Source organism: Theropithecus gelada, chromosome 7b (assembly GCF_003255815.1).
Source record: "Theropithecus gelada isolate Dixy chromosome 7b, Tgel_1.0, whole genome shotgun sequence".
NCBI classification, from domain to species: domain Eukaryota; kingdom Metazoa; phylum Chordata; class Mammalia; order Primates; family Cercopithecidae; genus Theropithecus; species Theropithecus gelada.
This window is the reverse complement of record NC_037675.1, coordinates 101624052-101644070: the sequence shown is the minus strand read 5'-3', so window position 1 is coordinate 101644070 and position 20019 is coordinate 101624052. Positions and strand designations below refer to the sequence as shown.

General features: G+C 55.6%; 1 protein-coding gene across 2 annotated transcripts in view; it reads right to left on the bottom strand.

Annotated features, from left to right (window-relative positions):
- The window catches only part of EVL (Enah/Vasp-like), a 179330-nt gene that overhangs the window by 4216 nt on the left and 155095 nt on the right, over positions 1-20019 (bottom strand). For both annotated transcript variants that reach the window (XM_025391224.1, XM_025391223.1), the window contains exons 4-11: positions 16832-16895; positions 13551-13615; positions 11580-11809; positions 10637-10758; positions 7536-7596; positions 4014-4077; positions 2337-2403; positions 2179-2241 (exon numbers count right to left, since the gene is read on the bottom strand). In XM_025391224.1, the coding sequence (XP_025247009.1) occupies positions 2179-2241; positions 2337-2403; positions 4014-4077; positions 7536-7596; positions 10637-10758; positions 11580-11809; positions 13551-13615; positions 16832-16895 (736 nt within the window). The remainder of the gene's footprint in view (positions 1-2178; positions 2242-2336; positions 2404-4013; positions 4078-7535; positions 7597-10636; positions 10759-11579; positions 11810-13550; positions 13616-16831; positions 16896-20019) is intronic.

Here is a 20019-nt window from a genome sequence, read left to right as displayed (position 1 = left end):
AAATGCTTGTCTATCTAGTCTTTTCAACGTGACTTGGTGCTGCACGACACACTGCTGGGACCCAAGTTCCCTCCCACATGGACAGGATGGAGGCTGGAGCCCATGGTTTCAGGGAAACGTATGTGGCATGAGCCCCTGGGTGTGACCACGGGCACAACACATTTATCTGGCAGGGCCAGCCTTGGCTGCTGAGGGGTTACGGGCACAGATGAGGACCATCTGGTGACTCTGAGGACCACTGTTGCCCACAGCCAGGGAGAATAAGGATGAAGAATGCGTGTTCCCACACCCTCCAGATGAGCTCAAGAAAGAGTTGGCCAAGGGTAGCCCTAAATAGGTCTGTAATTCTGGGTCCTGAGAGTCAAACGCATCCAGCCAGAGGCCCCTGGGTCCTTCAGGCCTCTCCTGTGGGTTCCAGACCCTATTCCAGCAACAACTGCTGGGACACCTGGGCCGACTGCTCCACCTCGCCAGGCCCTGGCCCTCTCCATCTGCAGCCCTAATAGCCACCCAGTGAGAAACACAGCAGGCTTCCTAAGCAATGCAACACACCAGAGGGGTGGTGGTACATGCTCCCCTTGGAGCCATCTGGAAATCAGAGAACAGATTTGTCTCAGAGCTGAAAAGAGACCCTATTCCAAGCATGAATGGCCTTGACAATGTTCCTGCCCAGTGAGCGACCCTTGGCCACTCACAACATGGCAGCCTGCCTTTGCTGCACCAGCAGGACAGGGCGGGGTCCATTGGGAGCGCTGCAGGCTCCCCCTGCTGCTGTATCTGCTCCAGGGCCCTCGCTTTGCCCACTCTGGTTGCCTTCCCCTCCCCAGCCATCATCATGGCACCCTGTGCCTCAAGCTCCCTGAGGGCCCTGCACATGAATACAATGTAAACTTCTAACTTGTTGCTCCCTCACACCCTGCACATGAATACAATCTAAACTTCTAGCTCAGCGCTCCCTCACACCCTCTTCCTCACCCTTCCCGTTCCCCCGCCCCATGGCCTGCTGTCTACTCCGAGGTGTGGGAGAGCTCGCGGGTGGCTGCAGGCTCAGGGCCCTGGCACTTACCCTTCCTTCTGCTTGGAAGGCTGTCCCCATGATCTCCGTACAGCAGACTCCTCCTCGTCCGGGTCAACGAAAATGCCAGCTCCCGGCAGAGGCCTGCCCCACCCCACTCCCCAAAGCACCCTGTCCCTTCCACCATGTGGCCCCGCACCCTCTCCAGAGCACCCCTCAGGACCACAGTGGCCTTGATCACGCGGTGCTCTTTGCAGGCAGGGACTGTCCCCAGCACACGGCCTGGCTGACCATAAGCCTTCGACAAACCCCAGCTGACTGCTAAGACCGCCTCATCTCTGTCCACCTGCACTGGTCTTGGCATTGCTGCCAGGGCCAGGCCAGGCTCTGCTCGCCACCTGTTTAGCTCTGCAAGGCCAGTTTCAATGCCTCCTGCTCTGTGACAAGGGTGGTTTCCCTTCAACTTGTGGTGGCAATGGAGACATTCTTGATGCAGGTTCTAGAGGCCTTCAAATTCAGGCCAAATGTGCCTCCAGATACTATGTGGCTGGCTGCCTCTGCCTTTTTGGGCAACCTCAGTTCCAAATGTTCTATCATGTTGTCATGCCAGCTTTTGACTCGGGAAATATGGTCAGCATGTCTGTGGGGAAACTGGCTCTGTGTGCTGGACGCAGAGGAAGGACTCTGGGCTGGAGGAAAGGGGTGGGGCTCAGGGCCAGAGATAGGACTAGTTGAACTGCAGTGTGCGGCCCTGGCTAGTGACCACACTCCATGTCCAGCTGTTGTTTGCACAGCTGTCCCCACCACTGCCCTGTGCAGCAGGGGTTAACACACCTCACTTTGTGGGGGGGGAAAGAGAGGCTTGGAGAGGCCACCTAACTTGCCCACTGTCACATGTAGTGAGTCCAGAGCTGGGACTCCAGGCTGGCACCCTGCACTACCTCTGTGGACAGGTCACTGCCCTCCTTGGTCACTGCCCTCAGAGGGAGGAGGAGGAGCTGTCAGGACCCCAAGGTCCTGGGTCTGAAAGAACAGATCATCTTCCCAGAGCAAGCTGTTAAATGCCAGGACGTGAGACAAGGTGCAAGGGTGTTAGTCACGGGATGGGGGACAGAGGAGCCCCAAACCCTGGGGAACATGTGAGCAGGAGGGTTGTTCGGTACCTAGAGTGAGGCTGCGACTGAAGGGGGCTCTTAGCTTCGGGGCTCTTTGCCACAGACGGGGTTCTACGGCAATGGAATGAAACAGACATGTGAATCGGCGCCAGCGCCCACCTCTGCCCCACCAGCCTCACCACTCAGGCCTTCCCGGGGCAGCTCACCTGGACAGAATCGAGGACACAGGTTTCTCCACCGAGTTGCTCCGCTCCCAGGGCTTCCGGCCAGCCTCTGTTAATTCATTTCATGGATGAAGAACCTCACAGCTGAGAGGACTCAGTAGCCACCCCAATCCCCTAAACATCCCAACAGGAAGCCCTCACCCATGCCGAGGGTGCAGAGCCCCGTGGCACAAAGGTCTTATGTGAGTCGAGCCAAAACCTGGCTCCTTGTTCTCAGTCCCCCATGGCCTAGGTCAGATTGACCCTGACCTGTCACCTGGTTCTGAGGCCTTCACTGTGCCAGGTCTCTCTGGAATGTGAGTCTGCTGGTAAGGGACCCAGTGACCAGAGCCACAGGGTGAGCAAGCAGGACCTCCCCGGACATGCCAGCACAGCCTTGCTCCCACATGTGGTGCAGCGGCCAGGCCCCTTAGCCTGGCACCTGCTACTGAGGGGCTCCTTAGTCTGCCCCCAGTGCTGCGCCTGGCTCTGTCCCATGCTGGCTGGCTTGTCTTTTCTTTTTTAAGGTAAGTGGTATTGGGTTATATTTTGTTCTACTCCAAAAGATTTGTTGCATTTGTTGCATTAAAAAGATTTGTTGACTTTGCAGGATGAGCAGAGGCAGAAGACAAAATCTCTAGGGGTAGTGGGGCAGCTGCCTGGCCCCGAGCTGAGCCTTGGCACCCTGCAGACCAACTGTGGGACTGAGGCAGTTTTCCACAAAGCCACCTTCTGGGACAGGCGCTGGGCCTGCAGGCACTAGACCTGGGGCTACAGACATGTCCCAGGTGTGTGGCCTTGAGCAAACCACTTTCCACACAGATGGGAACCAGGGAGCCCACTCACTGGACTGTTGGAAGCAGCAAACAGGGCGGGGCATTGATCATGTTCATCAACCAGAGGAGGCAGACCAACATGCCAGGCAAAGTCTTTGGAGGAGAGGACATGGGGTGCAGTCTCACAGGGAGGCGACACCCAACCCAAGCATGCCCGAGAGACACACACGAACAGCTGGCAAGAGCCTCCTCTGCCCAGCTAGGGCAGCCTGATGCCCCTGCCTCTCCTCGCTATGCTCACGAGCACAGGCCTGGCACAGAGCAGGTGCTGCAAAAATGGCTGTCGAATGAACAACCCTGGGGTCTTCCTCCCACTGCGAAGCCTCATCATACTCTCCTAACTACCTCCCATCTGCCACAGCTTAGACAGAGAGAAACCTGAGCCAGGGAAGGGGCTGCGTTTTGGGTGGAGCAGGATCTACTGCCATCCCTGTAATGTCAGTCATCAGCTGGTGTTTCACCGGGAGACATGAGTGCTGACAATGACACTGCTTAAGAGCACTGGCCCCGGCCAGCCTCAGGAGCCCTGGACACAAACTCCCACCCTGGGTATGTGCTATCAGGCAAGTGCCTTCCCTCATGCGGGACTCAGGGTCCTGGTGGGAAGGTGACGTGCAGGTCACCCTGGGGGCCCCTCAGTGGGTCTGCTCTAGCACTTCCTGTGCTCCCGCACGGGCTCCTCGGGGAGGCTCTGGAGGACCCTTAAGAACTGGGCCTCCCAGCGGCCTGGCCCTCTGCTCAGGCATACTAAAGAGGCTGGATCGGAGGGTCCTCTCAGAAGGGTCCCCCCCTCCCACTCTGAGACCTCATGCCTCAGTGGGGTCAGCGGGGGGCGCCCTCTCACCTGAGGAGTTAGGTGGCTGGCTGGCTGCTCGGGTCCCCGGAGAGGGGGAGGTACTAGGATCTTCCTAAAATGGAGAAGAAGGAAGTCTGTTTAGGAAGGCCACCTGGGGCTAGGACAGGACATCACTGGACACTTCATTAAACCTGTTTTCCAAATGTCCCCAATGAACACACATGACTTTTATAATTAGCAAAACATTAAATATTTAAAAGTGAAAACTCAAAACCTCAGTGGGGAGTGAATCGAGCCAGTGGACAAACCTGGGGAAGGGAAGGCTGCAGGGAGCTACAGGTTCTCCGCAGGGTGACGCAGAACTTCCTTCAGCCCCTCAACACCCCCAAGCCCTGAGCCCGCCGTGGGCCGGATGCCTCCCGTGTGTCATCTCGCTGACTTCTCGTGAGCACCCCGTGGAGTGGCCTGCTCCCCCTGTGCAGCACACACACCTGCCCGTGTCATAGGTCTGTGGCAATGCTCGAATAGTGGCCATGTTCACCCAGCAGTGGAACACCTAACACTCATCATGCACGGCATGTGCGTCAGGACGATTTTTCAGTATCAAGTACGCGCCACTGATTTAAGAGTAGCCCTTCCACTTGACGGAGCAGGATGCACAGCATTCAAGCTGCTGACAGGCGGCCTCCCAACCTGACGTGTCATTCCACTCCGAAGCAAAGAACCTCTGTCACCGTGGCAGAGGTCTTTGCTTTGTCTCCTCTGCTCACTACGTCCCCACACGAGAAGAGGCCTGGCACCTATGAGGAACACCCTGCGTATCTGTGTGGTGAATGAATAAGTCCTGGGGGGCTCTGGTTGAGAGGCAAAAGCAGGTGCCAGGCTGCAGGTGTTGGGATGAGGTCCTTAGGCCTCCTCATTTTAAAGACAGCTGAATAACAGATTATGTCAATCAACACACACGTGTGGGGGCCACGATGCAAGCTATATAGGGTGACATCAGAGTCAAAAAAAATTATCATCTTTTCTCGTATGTTTTTTTTTTAAACCCTCCCTGCTTAAAAGGGAAGTTATGCTTCGACTCCAGGCTGGGAAAGAGGTGGCCGCAGCACTCCCCGGCCCTGGGCACAGAGGCTCGCATCCTTCCTCTGGCAGTCGCAGTCTGTGAGGCAGCCGTGCCTGGCGTGCCTGGGTGCAGGTTTTCAGGTGGTAGAACTGGTCCTCGGAGCAGTAACTCCATTGGCCCACGGCCAGCTCTGCCATGGCAGAGTGCCTGCCCAAGTCACCGGACTCCACATTTGGGGCTCTTTTCATCTTTCAGAGAAGCCTTCTTTCTTCTCTGTTAATGATAAACATAGTGCATGTTCACTGCAGAGAATCGGTGAAATACCGGGAAGCATAAACAAGAAAATGAGTGCCGGCCATCAGCCTCTCTCCCTCCCACTGTGCTTGTTTGGTGCGTGGATCTTCTGAAGGCCCTGCTCTCTTTAGAGGCTAGTCCCGAGTGTGAGAAGGGACCATGGCAAACAAGAACCAGCTGTAGCCAGGGGCCTATCAACAAGAGAGAAAAGATAGGGGTCTGAGGAGGAGAGTGCCATCTTTGGGGTTGAAGGTTTCAAGAATGTTCCTCTTCTAGAAGCCCCTGGGCTTTGAAATCCATTCTTAGAGCTCGAGGAGTGAGTTTCAGTTTTCAGGGGCTGGGACTGCAATATACTGGCACCTGATTAAGAAAGGCCAGCAATGTCTTCGGAGCCCCAGGCCTGTGGCTGGAACCAGGCCACAGTATTTTGATGTCTGTGATTATGCTGTGGCCTGCAATTTCAGAAATTAATGGCAAGTCAGTTGGCTAAACTCCACAGCATGTGCAAGGTACGGAAATGGTGGACGTGAGAGAAGCCCAGGCCTGGCCCTCCAAGGGCCTAAGATCTGGCAGGAGACAGTGAGTCTGCACAAGCAATCGTGCCTGTGTTGAGGGCCTGGGGAGAAGACCAGGGCTGGGATCAAGTAGTGAAGAGCTTGTGAGGCCTGGGGGTCGGGAGGCTGTTTTTTTTTTTTTTTTTTTTTTTTTTTTTTGAGACGGAGTCTCGCTCTGTCGCCCAGGCTGGAGTGCAGTGGCCAGATCTCAGCTCACTGCAAGCTCCGCCTCCCGGGTTCCCGCCATTCTCCTGCCTCAGCCTCCCGAGTAGCTGGGACCACAGGCGCCGCCACCTCGCCCGGCTAATTTTTTGTTTTGTGTTTTTAGTAGAGACGGGGTTTCGCCGTGTTAGCCAGGATGGTCTCGATCTCCTGACCTTGTGATCCGCCCGTCTCGGCCTCCCAAAGTGCTGGGATTACAGGCTTGAGCCACCGCGCCCGGCCTTGTTTTTTTTTTTGTTGTTGTTGTTTTGTTTTGTTTTTGAGACGGAGTCTTACTCTTGTTGCCCAGGCTGGAGTGCAATGGTGCGATCTCCGCTCACTGCAACCTCTGCCTCCCAGGTTCAAGGAATTCTCCTGCCTCAGTCTCCCGAGTAGCTGGGATTACAGGCATGTGCCACCACACCCAGCTAATTCTATATTTTTAGCAGAGATGGCGTTTCACTATGTTGGCCAGGCTGGTCTCAAACTCCTGATCTCAGGTGATCCATCTGCCTCAGCCTCCCAAAGTGCTGGGATTATACATGTGAAGTGTTGCGCCAGCCGGGAGGCTGTTTTTTAAGGAGTAAGGTTTATGCAGAGAAGTGCAGGCTGAATGGGAGCTGGCTAGTGGGGCAAAGGGACCCTTATGTGCCCAGGACAGGGCTGAGAGGTGCGGATCAGCTGGGAGGGCTATAGCCTCAGGGTAACACCAGCATGACCCTGACTAATGGGAGGACAGGGCAGGAAGCCTACTCTGGTCCCTGGCAGTTGTATTTCCTCTCTCATTCTGCACTGAGGTGGAACCTTTAAGGCATTTGTAGTTAAGGCTAAACTTAGCCCTGTCAGTAGCAGTCTTTTTATAGGAAAAGCTTAACACAGAGGAAAAGAGAATTAGCTGCCCTAAGTGGAAGCAGATGTTGGGAGTTCCGGCAGCCAGGCTGGCTCTGGGCTGCCTGCTAAGGACAAGAGCTAGGGGTCCAGGGCTCCTTTGCCACAGCTCACCTGAAGCTCCTGCTGGAAGAGAGGTCTTTAGAAACAGAAATAATTTGAAAATAAAAACCTCTCTGGGCTTCTGGCAGACGTGCCCCACTGCAGTGTACTCTTGGAGTCCCAGTTCCGACGAGACCCTGGCTGGTCTGTGCTCCCTGGGGCTCCTGGGCAGGCGAAGTAGCCCTGCGGTGCAGTGCCAGGGCCCCAGGTTTCTCCCCTGTTGGGCTGCAGCTCCAAGGGTGGAGCAGTGTCTGGTCGGTGGTGCTCAGTGAGGGCAGGCCTGTCGCTGGGGCCAGGGTGGTGCAGGGCCAAGCGCTGCAGAGACCCTCCACCCCTCCTGTGAATCACCTGAAGAAGTGCCCATCCCACGCAGGTCCCAAAGGCCTCGCCTGAGATCAGAGAGCCTCCCTGCCGATGCACTGATCTCAGTGGGAAGCCTGAGGGTGGGGCAGGCTGCTTGCTCACCATTTGGCTTTCATCTTCCTTCTTCTCAGCTGGCTTGTCTGACTGGGAGGCTGCTTTTCTCCTAGGCACAGAGAAGGGGACGATACAGATCAGCTCCTCACGTTCTCACACTGTCCCAGAACTCTTCTGCTTCCTCCCTGCCAGACCCACCCCAGCACTCAGATAAACCTGTGGGGGAAAATGACGGTGTGAAGGAGGCGGCTTGTCCAGGCCCCATCTGGTGAGGAGCCAGGCCCAGGCAAATGTCCAGGACCTCTGTGTGCTCATGGCCTGGGACATGAAACTGGTTTAGATAGAGAGGGCGAGATGCCTCTGTGTCTGTTTAGCTCTACTGGCGGCAGCTGTAGTGTCCGAGGGGTGGAGGGGAGGCGAGGCGGGCGCGCTCTGTTCCCAGGACACCGAAGACCTGGCCACATGGGACAGAGAGGCACTTCTCTGGGCTGCAGTCTGTCACACAGGTCAGGACATTGGACACTTTCACCCTAAGGCCCTCGTGTCTCGGAACTCAGTTAACCCAGCCATGCCCTCCCCAATCTAGAATGCCACTCAGAGCCTGGAAATGCTCAGAAGAGGAGCCCTGGCATAGGTCCACGTGACGCCCTCCCCAGTATGAATCCCCGTTTCATGTACTCTAAAACCTCACCTACATTTTTTGGCCTCAGTGGTATCTGCTGACCTCCCAGGTCTACACAGGCAGACCCTCAGTGTTCCCCAGAGATAGGCTTCTGTGGCTCTTCAACTTGAGATGAGCTGCCCATCAAGCATGGAACTGGTCTGAGGTGTGGTGAGGGGCCGTGGCCTCTGTCTGTGGCCTGTCTGTGATGGGCCCAGCTGGCTCCCCCTTCTTTAGCTCTCATCTCAGGACAGGTCTGCCCACCTCGTCCCTCAGCCCAGAAACCAGGGAACCACCCCTGACACCAGCTTTTTGTAACAGTCAGCCTGGTCAGTTCTACCTCTAAATCTGGGTACCCGCCTGTCTTTTTTGTCTTTACTTTTGACACCTTCCTGCATGCCCCCATCATCTCTTCCTGGACTGTCAGAGTCTCCTAACTGGCCTAGCCATGATCATTTTCACCTCACCAGCTGCCCCCAGCAGCCAGCGTCCCATCTCCTAGAAACAGAACGCTGACCAAGCCACCCGCTCGCAGGGGGTGTCGGCGGGAGGAGTGTCTGTGAAAGTGCTGCTAAACAGGGGCTTTCCGTCCACGTTTATTTCCCTCCTGTCCTCCACTACTGGCAGAGAGACTCAACTGCATGCCCTCAGAGGCAGGAGACAACCGACATGAAAAGAAACCTGGCAAGGGCATTGTCATGGTCAGCTCCACCCAGGAGCCATCACTAAGGTGGATTTCAAAGAGCAACCTGATTGATCCCTGCTGAGCTATGCAAAGCATGTGTGTTCTCGGGAGGGCCTTGGCTCTCCCACCAGCATCTGGCATCTCACTGGCTCCTGGCAATACTGGCCTTTTCCTGTTCTCAGACAGAAAGGTGCTTCCCCTCAGCGTGGTCTAGGACTCAGGGAGAGCATTCATATTTTCTTTTCCAAAACGATTTCTATTTCTCTGTGGCCCATCCTCCCCTCTGAGTGCTCTGAGGTGGAACCCGATGCCCTGCACCAGGAGGCTCCCTCTTCCAGCCAGACCTTTGGTCCATTTCCTCCACACCTAGCTCTCCAGGCACAGGGGGCGTCAGCCTTCCCAGCTTTACCTTAACTCTGCCCACTGTCCCTCTTACAGCACAGGATGTCCTCATCCTTCCGGGAGGCCTCCCGGCCTCTCCCCCATGGGGCCCTCCTGGCCTCTCCCCCCGCGGGGCCCTCCCAGCCTCTCCCCTGCGGGGCCCTCCCGGCCTCTCCCCTGCGGAGCCCTTCACCTCTGTGTGACCGCTGTCAGCCCCGCACACCTGGACTCACTCACAGGAAACTGCTCAGAAGCCTGCCTCCTGTCTTGGCGATTTACACACGCTGAGGCCCGTGCTGTGGATCCACCTTGCTGTTCTGACACATGCGGAGCCTCCCCTCCCTGCCATCTGTGATGCACGCAAAGAGGCCCTTGGCAGGAAACCCAGGCTGTGTCCCCGCCATGAAGTGCCACACCAGCTGCCTGCACCTGTGGGCCTCTGTCATCTCGCGTCATCCTCATGGAGCCACGGGAAGGTAATGAGAGGAACTAGGACTGCAGTGTGAAGACCCTGGGCACACACAGAGTTCTCACTTGGGTCAGCCAATTGGAAGGCAGCTGGGAGGGCCAGGAGAAGGCGACAAAGTGGCAGGGGGTGGAGGTTGGGTTACCAAGGGAACAGGGTCCCTGCTGCAGCTTCCTCTATTCTGGCAGGAGAGGCCTGCTCCTGTGCCCTCTGGTGCCTAGGTGAGCCACGATATTGGTAGTCCAAGGTGAGCACATTCCTGATGCCAAGTCATATTTTAAAATAAAATCCAAGCTTTGCATCCCTTTTGAGAAACACCTGGATGATCTTCCCCACCTGCTCGGGTTTCATCTGGGGAACAGCAGAGAGCCACAATGGCAGGCTGCAGCCACACCTGCTGCAGCGAGCAGACACACATGGCCAGGTCTCAGGCCCTAGAGTCCGGCTGGGATATAGATGGAACTGCTCTCTCTCCGTCACTCAGGGCAATGGCCTCTGGGCTCCTACCCTTCATAACTCCTCCTGAGTCCTCCATAATGAATCCTGGAGGATGGGGCGCCTTCACCACACATTCACCAGAGTGTCCTCTGCAAACTCGACCACTGTAGCCACATCTTATTTCTGTTAGGATCTTAAGAGCAAGGACTGTTCTTTTTCCTGCGTTTATCTTTGAAATTGTCTCCAAATTTATCTCTGCTCAGGACAGGGCTAGTACATGATAGATGCTTCAGGAAATACTTGCTGAGCTAAAATGAAGGATTTGGAGTTTAGAGGACTCCTGTGGGCTTGCTGCTTCACACTAAGCCCTTGGGAAGGGTAAACTTAAGTAAGTTTCCCCTGCTTGGCTAAACCCAGGGAACAAAGATTCTGGGGTCAAGCAAGGATTCTGTGTGCAGCACTGGGGGCCAGGAGCTTCCCACTAGGCACAACAAGTCTCGGGAGGTGTAGAGACCTACCTCTTGGCCAGCAGTTTGTTCATTTCCTCCATGAGGCCTCCTCCGCCACCCCCACTGCTTGCCCGGTTGGCATCGGACTTTGAGGTCCCACTGGGACTGGAGCCTCCAGATGCATCTTCTGGCTGAGGAAAAAGGAGGCCACGTTTTAGATTCTGCTGCTGATGGCAGAACAGGGAGCAGCAACTACGTGAGGGGATGCAGGCGACTATGTGCGTGTGAATCCTATGGCAGCAGCACTGCAAGGGGCCTCAGGGGCCATCTAGTCCATTATTCCCCAACCCCACAGGGGAGAAAACCAGAATCAACGGAGGGACAAGGACCAGCCCAGGTCACACAGGTCGCAGACACACCCCAGCCTGCAGGCTCATGGTCAGTGTCTTTGCCAAGACCAGCCATGACACATGGTGGGAGGGAGGGAGAGGAGAAGAGACTGTTCTGTGGGAAGGAAACGCAATATAAGCCAAAGGTCTGTATCAGAGCTATTCTTACAAGCACAGTTCCAGAATATATGAGCAAGGGTTAGGGAAGAAACAGCCAGGTGGACCTAGTTGCCAGGATACAGCTTTGTACAGTGGAAAGGGCAATGGACTTAGATTCAGGAGACCCAGGCTTGAGTCCAAAATCTGCTATTTATAAACGGTGTGACTTGCGCAAATTATTCAGCTTTTGTGCTTCCACTTCCTCATCTCTAAAGCGGGACATATTTCTGGCCCCACGTATGAAGGTCAATGTGAGGCTCAATGGCTAACTAAAGCACCTCATAATTTCAAATTGCTGTCCCATGCAATTTCTTATTTGAGAAAAAGGGGCCAAGGGCCAGCTAGCTTTGGGCAGGGAGGCAGTTTGCTCAGTGTCTCACAGATGGGGGAAGGAATACAATCACTTTGCAGACGGCATAAGCGTCCCTCGGTCCCATTCCCGCCCCGCGCACAGGAGGTCTTACCCGTTGGACTCTTCTCAGCTTGGCCCCAGCTATGGCAGCGGCCAGTCCTGACATGGAGCTCTCGTCGTGGCTGGACCCCTGGGCTCCTCCAGCTGGCAGTGGGGGTGGGGGAGGTGGGGTAGCCCCTGTGGGTGGAGGTGGGACTGGGGGTGGGGGTGGCGGTGGAGGCCCACTACATGAGATGGGGGCGCTGGCTGCAGATGAGGGATGCCCTGGTGGGAGGATGGGCCCTGAAACGCAACAGTGAGGCTCAGCCAGCTCCAGCACCCAGCTGGGGGCTAAGCCTGCTGCTCTCATCTCAGGTTTCCCAGAGGAAGGACAGAGGGCAGGCTGCTCCTCAGAGGGATGAGGAACAGCTCCAGGCCTGCTTCATCCAGGAAGCCCCCATGGGATGAACTTGGCTCTGGCACAATTATTCCCTATTCTGGTGTCCTCAGTACTCCGGGGCCTGGCTGGACCCACAGTGTCCTCTATTTGCTTAACATTCCTTGAGCCCAGGCAATTTCCTCTTGCTCTAATCATGTTTTTCCAGGGGGAGAGGAAGCTGGCTGGTTACAGTTTGTGCCTCTTCTCTTCTCTGCTCCTTCTAAGCACCTAGCATCCCCTAGGCAGAAGCTAGTCACCAAGATCCAACTGTGACTGACACTTGGTCTTTGGAGGCCGTGGCAGGTACTGTGGGTCCCAGGGCCAACTGGGGGCGTGGGTCAGGGCGCAATGCTGAGTGCTGGGCTCCAGCATCATCCATCCAGCCCCCTCCGCCAGTGCTGCCTGAGCCTGTTTTGTGCCAGGCAATGTGCTAGGTGCTGGGTATGGTGCCGGGGAAAACCAGCCACAAGCTCTCTGCTCAGGGTGCTCACAGCCTGTGAGGAACAGTCAACGAATTGCACGGGTGAATGCAGATGGAGGACTGTGGCAAGCTGACAAGTGTTACCAAGGGCAGGCACACGGCGCCATGTTGGTATACAAAGAGGCGCCCCAGCCTGGCCAGAAGTTCACGGAAGACTTCCTCACAGAAGTAACTGTGGAGCTGGGACATGACTGGAGAGCAGGGGTTCAGTTAGGTGAAGAGGCGGAGGCAAAATGTGAGGAAGGAGGAAAAGGATGGAAAGTGCTTGAGGCACTAGAGAGAGAGAGGGCGGGCACAGGCTGTTCCAAGAGTGATGGGGAAGGCACAACATGATGACAGTGTCAGACCTGCATCAGAAATGCAGAGTGGCTGGTGGGGGGGGGGGGCAGGAAACCTGCAGCAGTTAGGTGGGGGTGATGGGGTCAGTCAGCATCTCATGAGCAGGGCGCTCCTGTAACCAGTAAGGGCTCAAGTTTCTCATCAGTAAACAGGGTAATAGTCACCTGCTCACTTCATAAGGTGTTTGAGAAAATGAAACAAGACAAAGAACATGAAAGCACTTGGTAAATTATCTAGTCCTTTGCCTATCAGTGAACACAACAATTTCTGGAAAACCCTTGTCCTTCTCCTTTAATGTGCTAAGCTCCACCAAACGTCCCAGACGGACGCGTGGCAGCACCTCCTGTGGGAAGTCTTCCCTGACCCAGGGTGGGCCTTCAGCACCTGCTCATCACTTGCCACAGTGTGCACTATGTGACACGGCAAGGGTGGGTTCGCTGTCTCCTTGACTGGACAGTGGGCTCCCTGAGGGCAGGAACTGCATCTGCAGTCGTAGTCATGTCCCCGGCCCTTAGCACGGTGCCTGAGACACGGGAAGTGCTGGCTGAATGTCCACTCCGGAGGAGGTTGGTGGGCAGTGGCCAGACCCAGCTGAGCAGACTCCCCAAGCCTCTGCTCTGCTCTCTTTGCTACCCTCACCATCTGAAGTGGCGGTCGCACTTTGAGACCTAGGCTCCCCATAGCTACTCACACAGCGCCCCGTGTGTCCCTGGGCCTCATCTACGTGGAGGGGCTACCACCCGGCACCAGCATGGGAGTCAGCCCTAGGGGAGGAGGACTCTCACCTGTGGCCGAGGTTCTTCTTTCTAGAGATTCCTGACGCTGCTGCTGGTGCTGCTCCATTACTTGTCTGAAAAGCAACCACAACGGGGCAGTCTGACTTCTCCACACTGGAGAGCACACTTGGTGCCTGCGCTGCGCCCACAAGGCCCCGGCTTCAGAGTCAGGTTTCGCCAGTGCTCCACAAGCACCACGGTGTGCCACAGCTGCCTCTACTTAACAGGAGGGGGATGTGGCTGGGTCCAGCTCTCGAAATGGGAGCACCGGCTCTCTCCTGAGTCTCAGGCACACTGAACACAGAGCTCCTCATGGAAGGCCAACGTGATTCCACTCCCCAGAGTGACCAAGCTCTTCCCTGGGCTAGATGGGCACATCTGGCTTTTGGGGGCCTGTGGCCTCAAAAGACCCAGTCTCAGGAACGCCTGTTCTTAGGACCTGGCCAAGCTTCCTGGCACAGTTCTCAGGTGTGTTAGTTGCCAGCAGAAATGGACACAAAGGCTACACTTCTCATTTTCTTTACCACAGACCGGCCACAGCCCGCCTTCGTCTAGGGGGCCGTTTGGTATGCTGTGGCACACTGCTATATGCACCACAGTGGGAACTCACATCCCAGTTCCTTATGGCAGAGTGGCCTCAGGGTGCTCTTAAAGGCAAGATGAATGAGGACACTGAGCCCCAGATACATCTACAGAATCCAGGGACCGACTTCTGGAGTGAGAGGCACCTTAAGAAATCATGCAGGCCACAGACAGCATCAAGAGCTCAGCTGGTGTGGTGCAAACTGAACACCTGCTATGGAAACACAGGGTTAAGGACTGCTCTGAAGGCAGCTCTGGGCTTGGTGGGAGTGCCAGAAACATCTATTTCATGGGGTTCTTGTAGGGTATATGCCTTAACTAAAACATTATGGAATGCCTGGATGCAGTGGCTCACACCTATAATCACAGCACTTTGGGAGGGTGAGGCAGGCGGATCAGGAGGTCAGGAGTTTGAGACCAGCCTGACCAACATGGTGAAACCCCGTCTCTACTAAAAATACAAAAATGAGCTGGGTGTGGTGGCGTGCGCCTGTAATCCCAGATACTCAGGGGGCTGAGGCAGGAGAATCTCTTGAACCCAGGAGGCAGAGGTTGCAGTGAGCCAAGATCACGCCACTGCACTCCAGCCTAGGTGACAGAGCAAGACTCCATCTCAAAAAAAAAAAAAAAAAAAAGAAAAGCCCCTTTTAGCATTAAGGTCTGAAAAGCTCCCAGCAGCATCTATATTAGTGTCTCAAAGTGCTGAAACCTCCCCAGCAGGAGCCACACACCTAGAAAACCATGGTAAAATGACGATGTGTGAAAAATATTCATTCCGTCTGAACCTGTGATACTGTTTGGATGCTTGGAGTCTCTGCCTCACTAAGTCTTGCCCCTGTCCGCCTCCAATAAAGTGGCGTGGGACAAGCGAGAGTCTCCCCTGCCGTGTGTGTGTTCCTGCCTTGAGGCAGGTGTGTGTGGGTGTGTCTTTGTGTGTGATTCCGTCTTGGGGCAGGTGTGTGTGTGTGGTCCCACCTTGGGCAGGTATGTGTGTGTAGACCTGCCTTGGGGCAGGTGTGTGCTTGTGTGTGTGTGGTCTCGTCTTGGGGCAGGTGTGTGTGTGTGTGTGTGTGTGTCTGTCTCTGGTCCTGCCTTGGGGCAAGTGTATGTGTTTGTGGGTATGTCCCCTGCTGTTTTTTTTTTTTTTTTTTTTTTTTGAGACGGAGTCTTGCTCTGTCGCCCAGGCTGGAGTGCAGTGGCCGGATCTCAGCTCACTGCAAGCTCCGCCTCCCAGGTTCACGCCATTCTCCTGCCTCAGCCTCCCGAGTAGCTGGGACTACAGGCACCCGCCACCATGCCCGGCTAATTTTTTGTATTTTTAGTAGAGACAGGGTTTCACCGTGTTAGCCAGGATGGTCTCGATCTCCTGACCTTGTGATCCACCCATCTCGGCCTCCCAAAGTGCTGGGATTACAGGCTTGAGCCACCGCGCCCGGCTGCTGTCCCCTGCTGTTCACACCCCGACCGCCAGGCGGTGCTCCCATTCCCAGCCGGCCAGTGACCCCACAAAGCTTGGTTTGGGCCCTGGGGTACAGAATTCAGCACTGTGGGTGTTGAAGCAGTTTCGAGAGAAATGAAGGACCCATTTAGCGGCCATCTACTCCTGTACGCTTACACCTGGCATCTGGTGGCTCATTCCTTCACGCCTTTTTGTGGGTAGGGCCGGCCTTGGGTCCTGCCAGGGAGCTGCAGCTGGAGTGAGACCTGACTGCCAGTCTGGGTTCTGCCTGACTCCCTGGTTACTCTGGGCAAGTCACTTCCATTCTCTGGGCTTCAGCTGGCTCATGGGGACAACAGTAAGAAAAGCCCTGAGGGTGAGTGGATGAGACAGGCAGAGCAAAGCCAACACCATCTTCAAATTGGGAAACTGAGGCTTGGAGAGGAACTTGCCCAAGGCTGCAAGGCATTCATTTCTCAGTCTCAGGAAAAGGCCAGAGGAGAGGAGGTCTTGGGATAAGCCCCATGCCATTTGGTGAGAGGGGGAGGTGGGGGCAGACGCCGGCTTTCCTGACTCCTGGTCCAGGACTGGACTTGAGCGCAGCCACAGAGAGTTGCAGCTTGACTCCCTGTCTGACAAAGCTGAGTGAGGAAGGCCTGGGCCGGGCCCTACCTCCCTTGACACAGAAGAGGCAGAGGACCCATCGCTGAGAGGGCAGACCTAGGTTCAATGTGACCTTGGGAGGCTGCTCCATGGGGACCCACCATGACTGTAATTTCAGGACAACAGCCTTGGCCCTTCCTCTTCCCCTCATGCTAACACTTTAGAAGCTCCATGGGGTGAGAGTGTCATGGGGTGAGAGTGTCATGGGGTGAGAGGGTTCATTCCTATGGTCCCTGGCCCCATCCCATGGGAGCGACTGCCCCCCAGGCTGAATCCCTCATGCCTGGACTGTCTCCTGCTACGTTGGGGAAGAGGAAGTGAGGCGACAATGGAGAGCACTTGGGCTCTGCTGGGTCACCCTGAGAGCCATCCCGCTGGAGGTCAGTAGCACTCTCTATAGAATGCCAGACTCCCACGGTCATTCCTGGTCTTGGTGTCCGGGACTAGCGGCTGTGCACTGGCCCCCTCTTTCTTCCTGGTCTGGCCTGCACCCTGCACCCTCCTGCAGCGTATGCCTCTAGGAGTCCTGGCCCTGGCTGCTGGTACATCCTCACCCATTGAAGGCACCCCTGGCCACCCAGCCTGGCCCCTGTGGGTGCTGGGTTACCTTCTCTGGATGTCCATCTCATCAGGAGAGGGGCCATTCTGCACCTGACGCTGGCTGGAGGGGCCTGTGGGCAGAGAAGCACAGAAACAGAGTGGTTAGAGGAAGAAAGGCCCCAACAAACCCACCTGGAGTGCTCTCTATCTGTGCCCACCTCCTGGCTGCAGAAGAGACATCTTTAAGAATCTTTTTAAATGTTGGCCTCACTCACCTCACTCTCTCAATCACCCTCTCTCTCACTCATGGCTCTTCATTCTGAACCAATAAATGAGACCCAAACTTTCACATGGTTAAAAATTACCCCTTTCAGTTACTGACCCTGCTTGCCTTCCCTCTCAAACTATCTTCTTGCTGCTTCAGCCTTCTTGCTGGCCACCATCCCCTCAACCCTTTAACACTGAATCTGGCCTCTTTACATCCCACCAGGATGTTCTAATTAAAATCACCAGGGAACTGGGGATTGCCAAACCTAACAAATCCACTTGATTCCACTTTTTTTTTTTTTTTGAGACGGAGTCTCGCTCTGACGCCCAGACTGGACTGCAGTGGCGCTATCTCGGCTCACTGCAAGCTCCACCTCCCGGGTTCACACCATTCTCCTGCCTCAGCCTCCTAAGAATCTGGGACTACAGGTGCCCGCCACCACGCCCGGCTAATTTTTTTTTTTTTGTATTTTTAGTAGAGACGGGGTTTCACCGTGTTAGCTAGGATGGTCTCGATCTCCTGACCTTGTGATCCACCTGCCTTGGCCTCCCAAAGTGCTGGGATTACAGGCGTGAGCTACCATGCTCGGCTGATTCCACTTTCTGAGCAAAGGACAGACACTGACAGCTGGCGGATGTCGCGGTCAGAGTTAAAACCTGGGTGTGTCTGAGCTGAGGCCCATGCTTCTAGCCCTGGGGTGACCCCTGCTATCTGAAAAGGGCATCTGGAGCTGCAGGTGGGAAGCAGCCAGGCCCTGCCCTTGCTCCCCTTGTTCTGGACTGGTGCGGAACTTTCTGGCCACACCCCTGCCCTGGACCCTGAAGGAGGGACCTCCTGCTGTGCAGACCTCCTGTTCAGAGGAGGCTGGAGCTGGCGTCTGTGCAGGGCTTCCTGTGCTGTGCCACAGCTAAGCTTCCGCCCCCACCTAAGAAAAAGCTGACTGTTCCTTCTCTGCCAGCTCAGGTGTCACTAGGGGACTGCAGAGTCACAGTGACTGGGGGAGGGACTCTGGGCAGGCTGCTCTCATACTTCCCTGACTAGATGGGGAAGTGGCTTTGTTTCTGCCCCAGGATGTCCCCACACACCCCTGTTCCCTCCTACTTCATAGAGGACCAAGGTCTTAGTGGTTCTTCCCTCCTTGTTCTCAAGAAACAGAAGGAATGAATATGTGAATATTACCAGAGCAATGTCCAGGCACTTTTCTTAATTTAACGTTAAATCTAACTCTAATTCTCACAACCCTGTAAGAAGGCTCCCATAAGGACTTGTAACAGCTGGGAAGCCAGGCTCAGAAAGGCTAAATGGCTTGCCCAAGGTCTTATATACAGCAAGTGGCAGATGCAAACCACGTGCAAATGCCACTTTCTTTCTTAAACTCAATCAGACAGTGGTGTCAGATTGAGACCAGCTTGAAGAACGAAGGATGAAGGTGGCAGACTCATATGCTGCCAAAAGAGCTGCAAGCTGTCCTCGGACGGCGTGCAAGGTGCTGTGGACATGTGTCCCCACCACCCCCCGACTGCCACTCATCCTGGCTGAGGCGGGAGGAATTCCTGGCATTTCCGCTCCATGTCCGGCTTATGCCTGAGCTGCTCTGCTGTGAGTTTGGCACAGGCCTTGGGCTCTGGCTTGGACAACTGGACATCCGCCTTGTTCTAAGACCGGGTCTCAAGGGCTGAGTTCACTCCTGGATCTGGATTTCATCCTTCTGGGGGCTGAGTCCCTGTCCCAGCGACCCTGTCTAGCACTTGGTCTGAGGGTTGGCCCTGCCCTAGGATGGAGGCCTTTCCACACTTGGGCTCCACCAGCTGCCGCAAGATCCTTCTGTGTCTGTGGGCTGGCCTTGCCCAGGTCACCGTAACTGTCTTCCACCCTTGTCAGGACCCCAGATGGCCGCCAGCTGCCCGCAGAGAGGCCTGTGTGGTTTTGTGCTTTGGATTCCCCATTTTGCCTGCTGGGCTGGCGTCCTCCCAGCACCCTCCCAACCTGTTTCTCCGGAGGGTGGGGAAGTCCAACAGGAGCCCTGGCCCTTCGAGGGGGCTCTGGCCCCTGCATCTAAGACCTAATTAAAAATTGGCTGGAGTTTTAGACACGACGGAGCAGGAAAGGATAACACTTGATTGCATTGATTGCATAAAGCTTGCCATTCTTCTTAAACTAAGAAAATGTTCAATTGTTTTGAGCCATCATGGCCCTGAACATCATGAAGTACAGTCCCTTTGTTTTAGGGGTAGGAGCTAAGGCACAGGGGTCTGTCCAATGTCACCCAGGGTAACTGTGACAGACCTGAGGTTCCCATTGCCTCCTTACTCCTGGCCTCCTCCGCCCCCAGCACAGCTTCCCCGTGGCCGTCAGCGGGAGGGACAGGGACGAAGGTCATTGCTGCAGACTGCTGGTGGCCCTTGGGAAGCTCCAGGCAGCAGTCCCTCGGCAAGTGATTCTTCAGTGGGAGGAGTAGCTAAGGAAGGCTCCTGGCTGCTGGTAATCAGACTCCCTCGTGTCTCGTGGTGAGACACTACACATGACTTCCCTGGGTGATGCAGACAGAAGCCAAGGCGGAGGATGTGGCACCTGTCCCATGCTGCAGATGAGTACCTTAGAGCCACTTCCTGCCGCCCGAGCTGAGCTTGGATCCCACAGGAGCCAGGGTGATGGGGATGGTGGGGGTCCCAGTTCTTCCCTCTCTGCCTCCCACAGCTTGTTAGGTAATGGAGTCTCATTGGTGCTGTGTTGGCTGCCCCACAGAATGCCCCGCTTCTCTGCCGCCACCTGGCAGCCTTGGTGTCTCTCTCTCTTGGACCCTCACCTCCACTCTCATTCTGACAGTGCGGCCTAAATGACGTCTGGAAAACACAGACATGACCTGTACTAGGTTGGGCCCAGGCTCCACTGAATAAGATTCAAGGCTTTCAGGCTAGGCCCCAGCCCACCTTGTGGCTGCGCCTCCCCGACAGCCCTCCATAGCTGACCACCTGCACCTGCACACT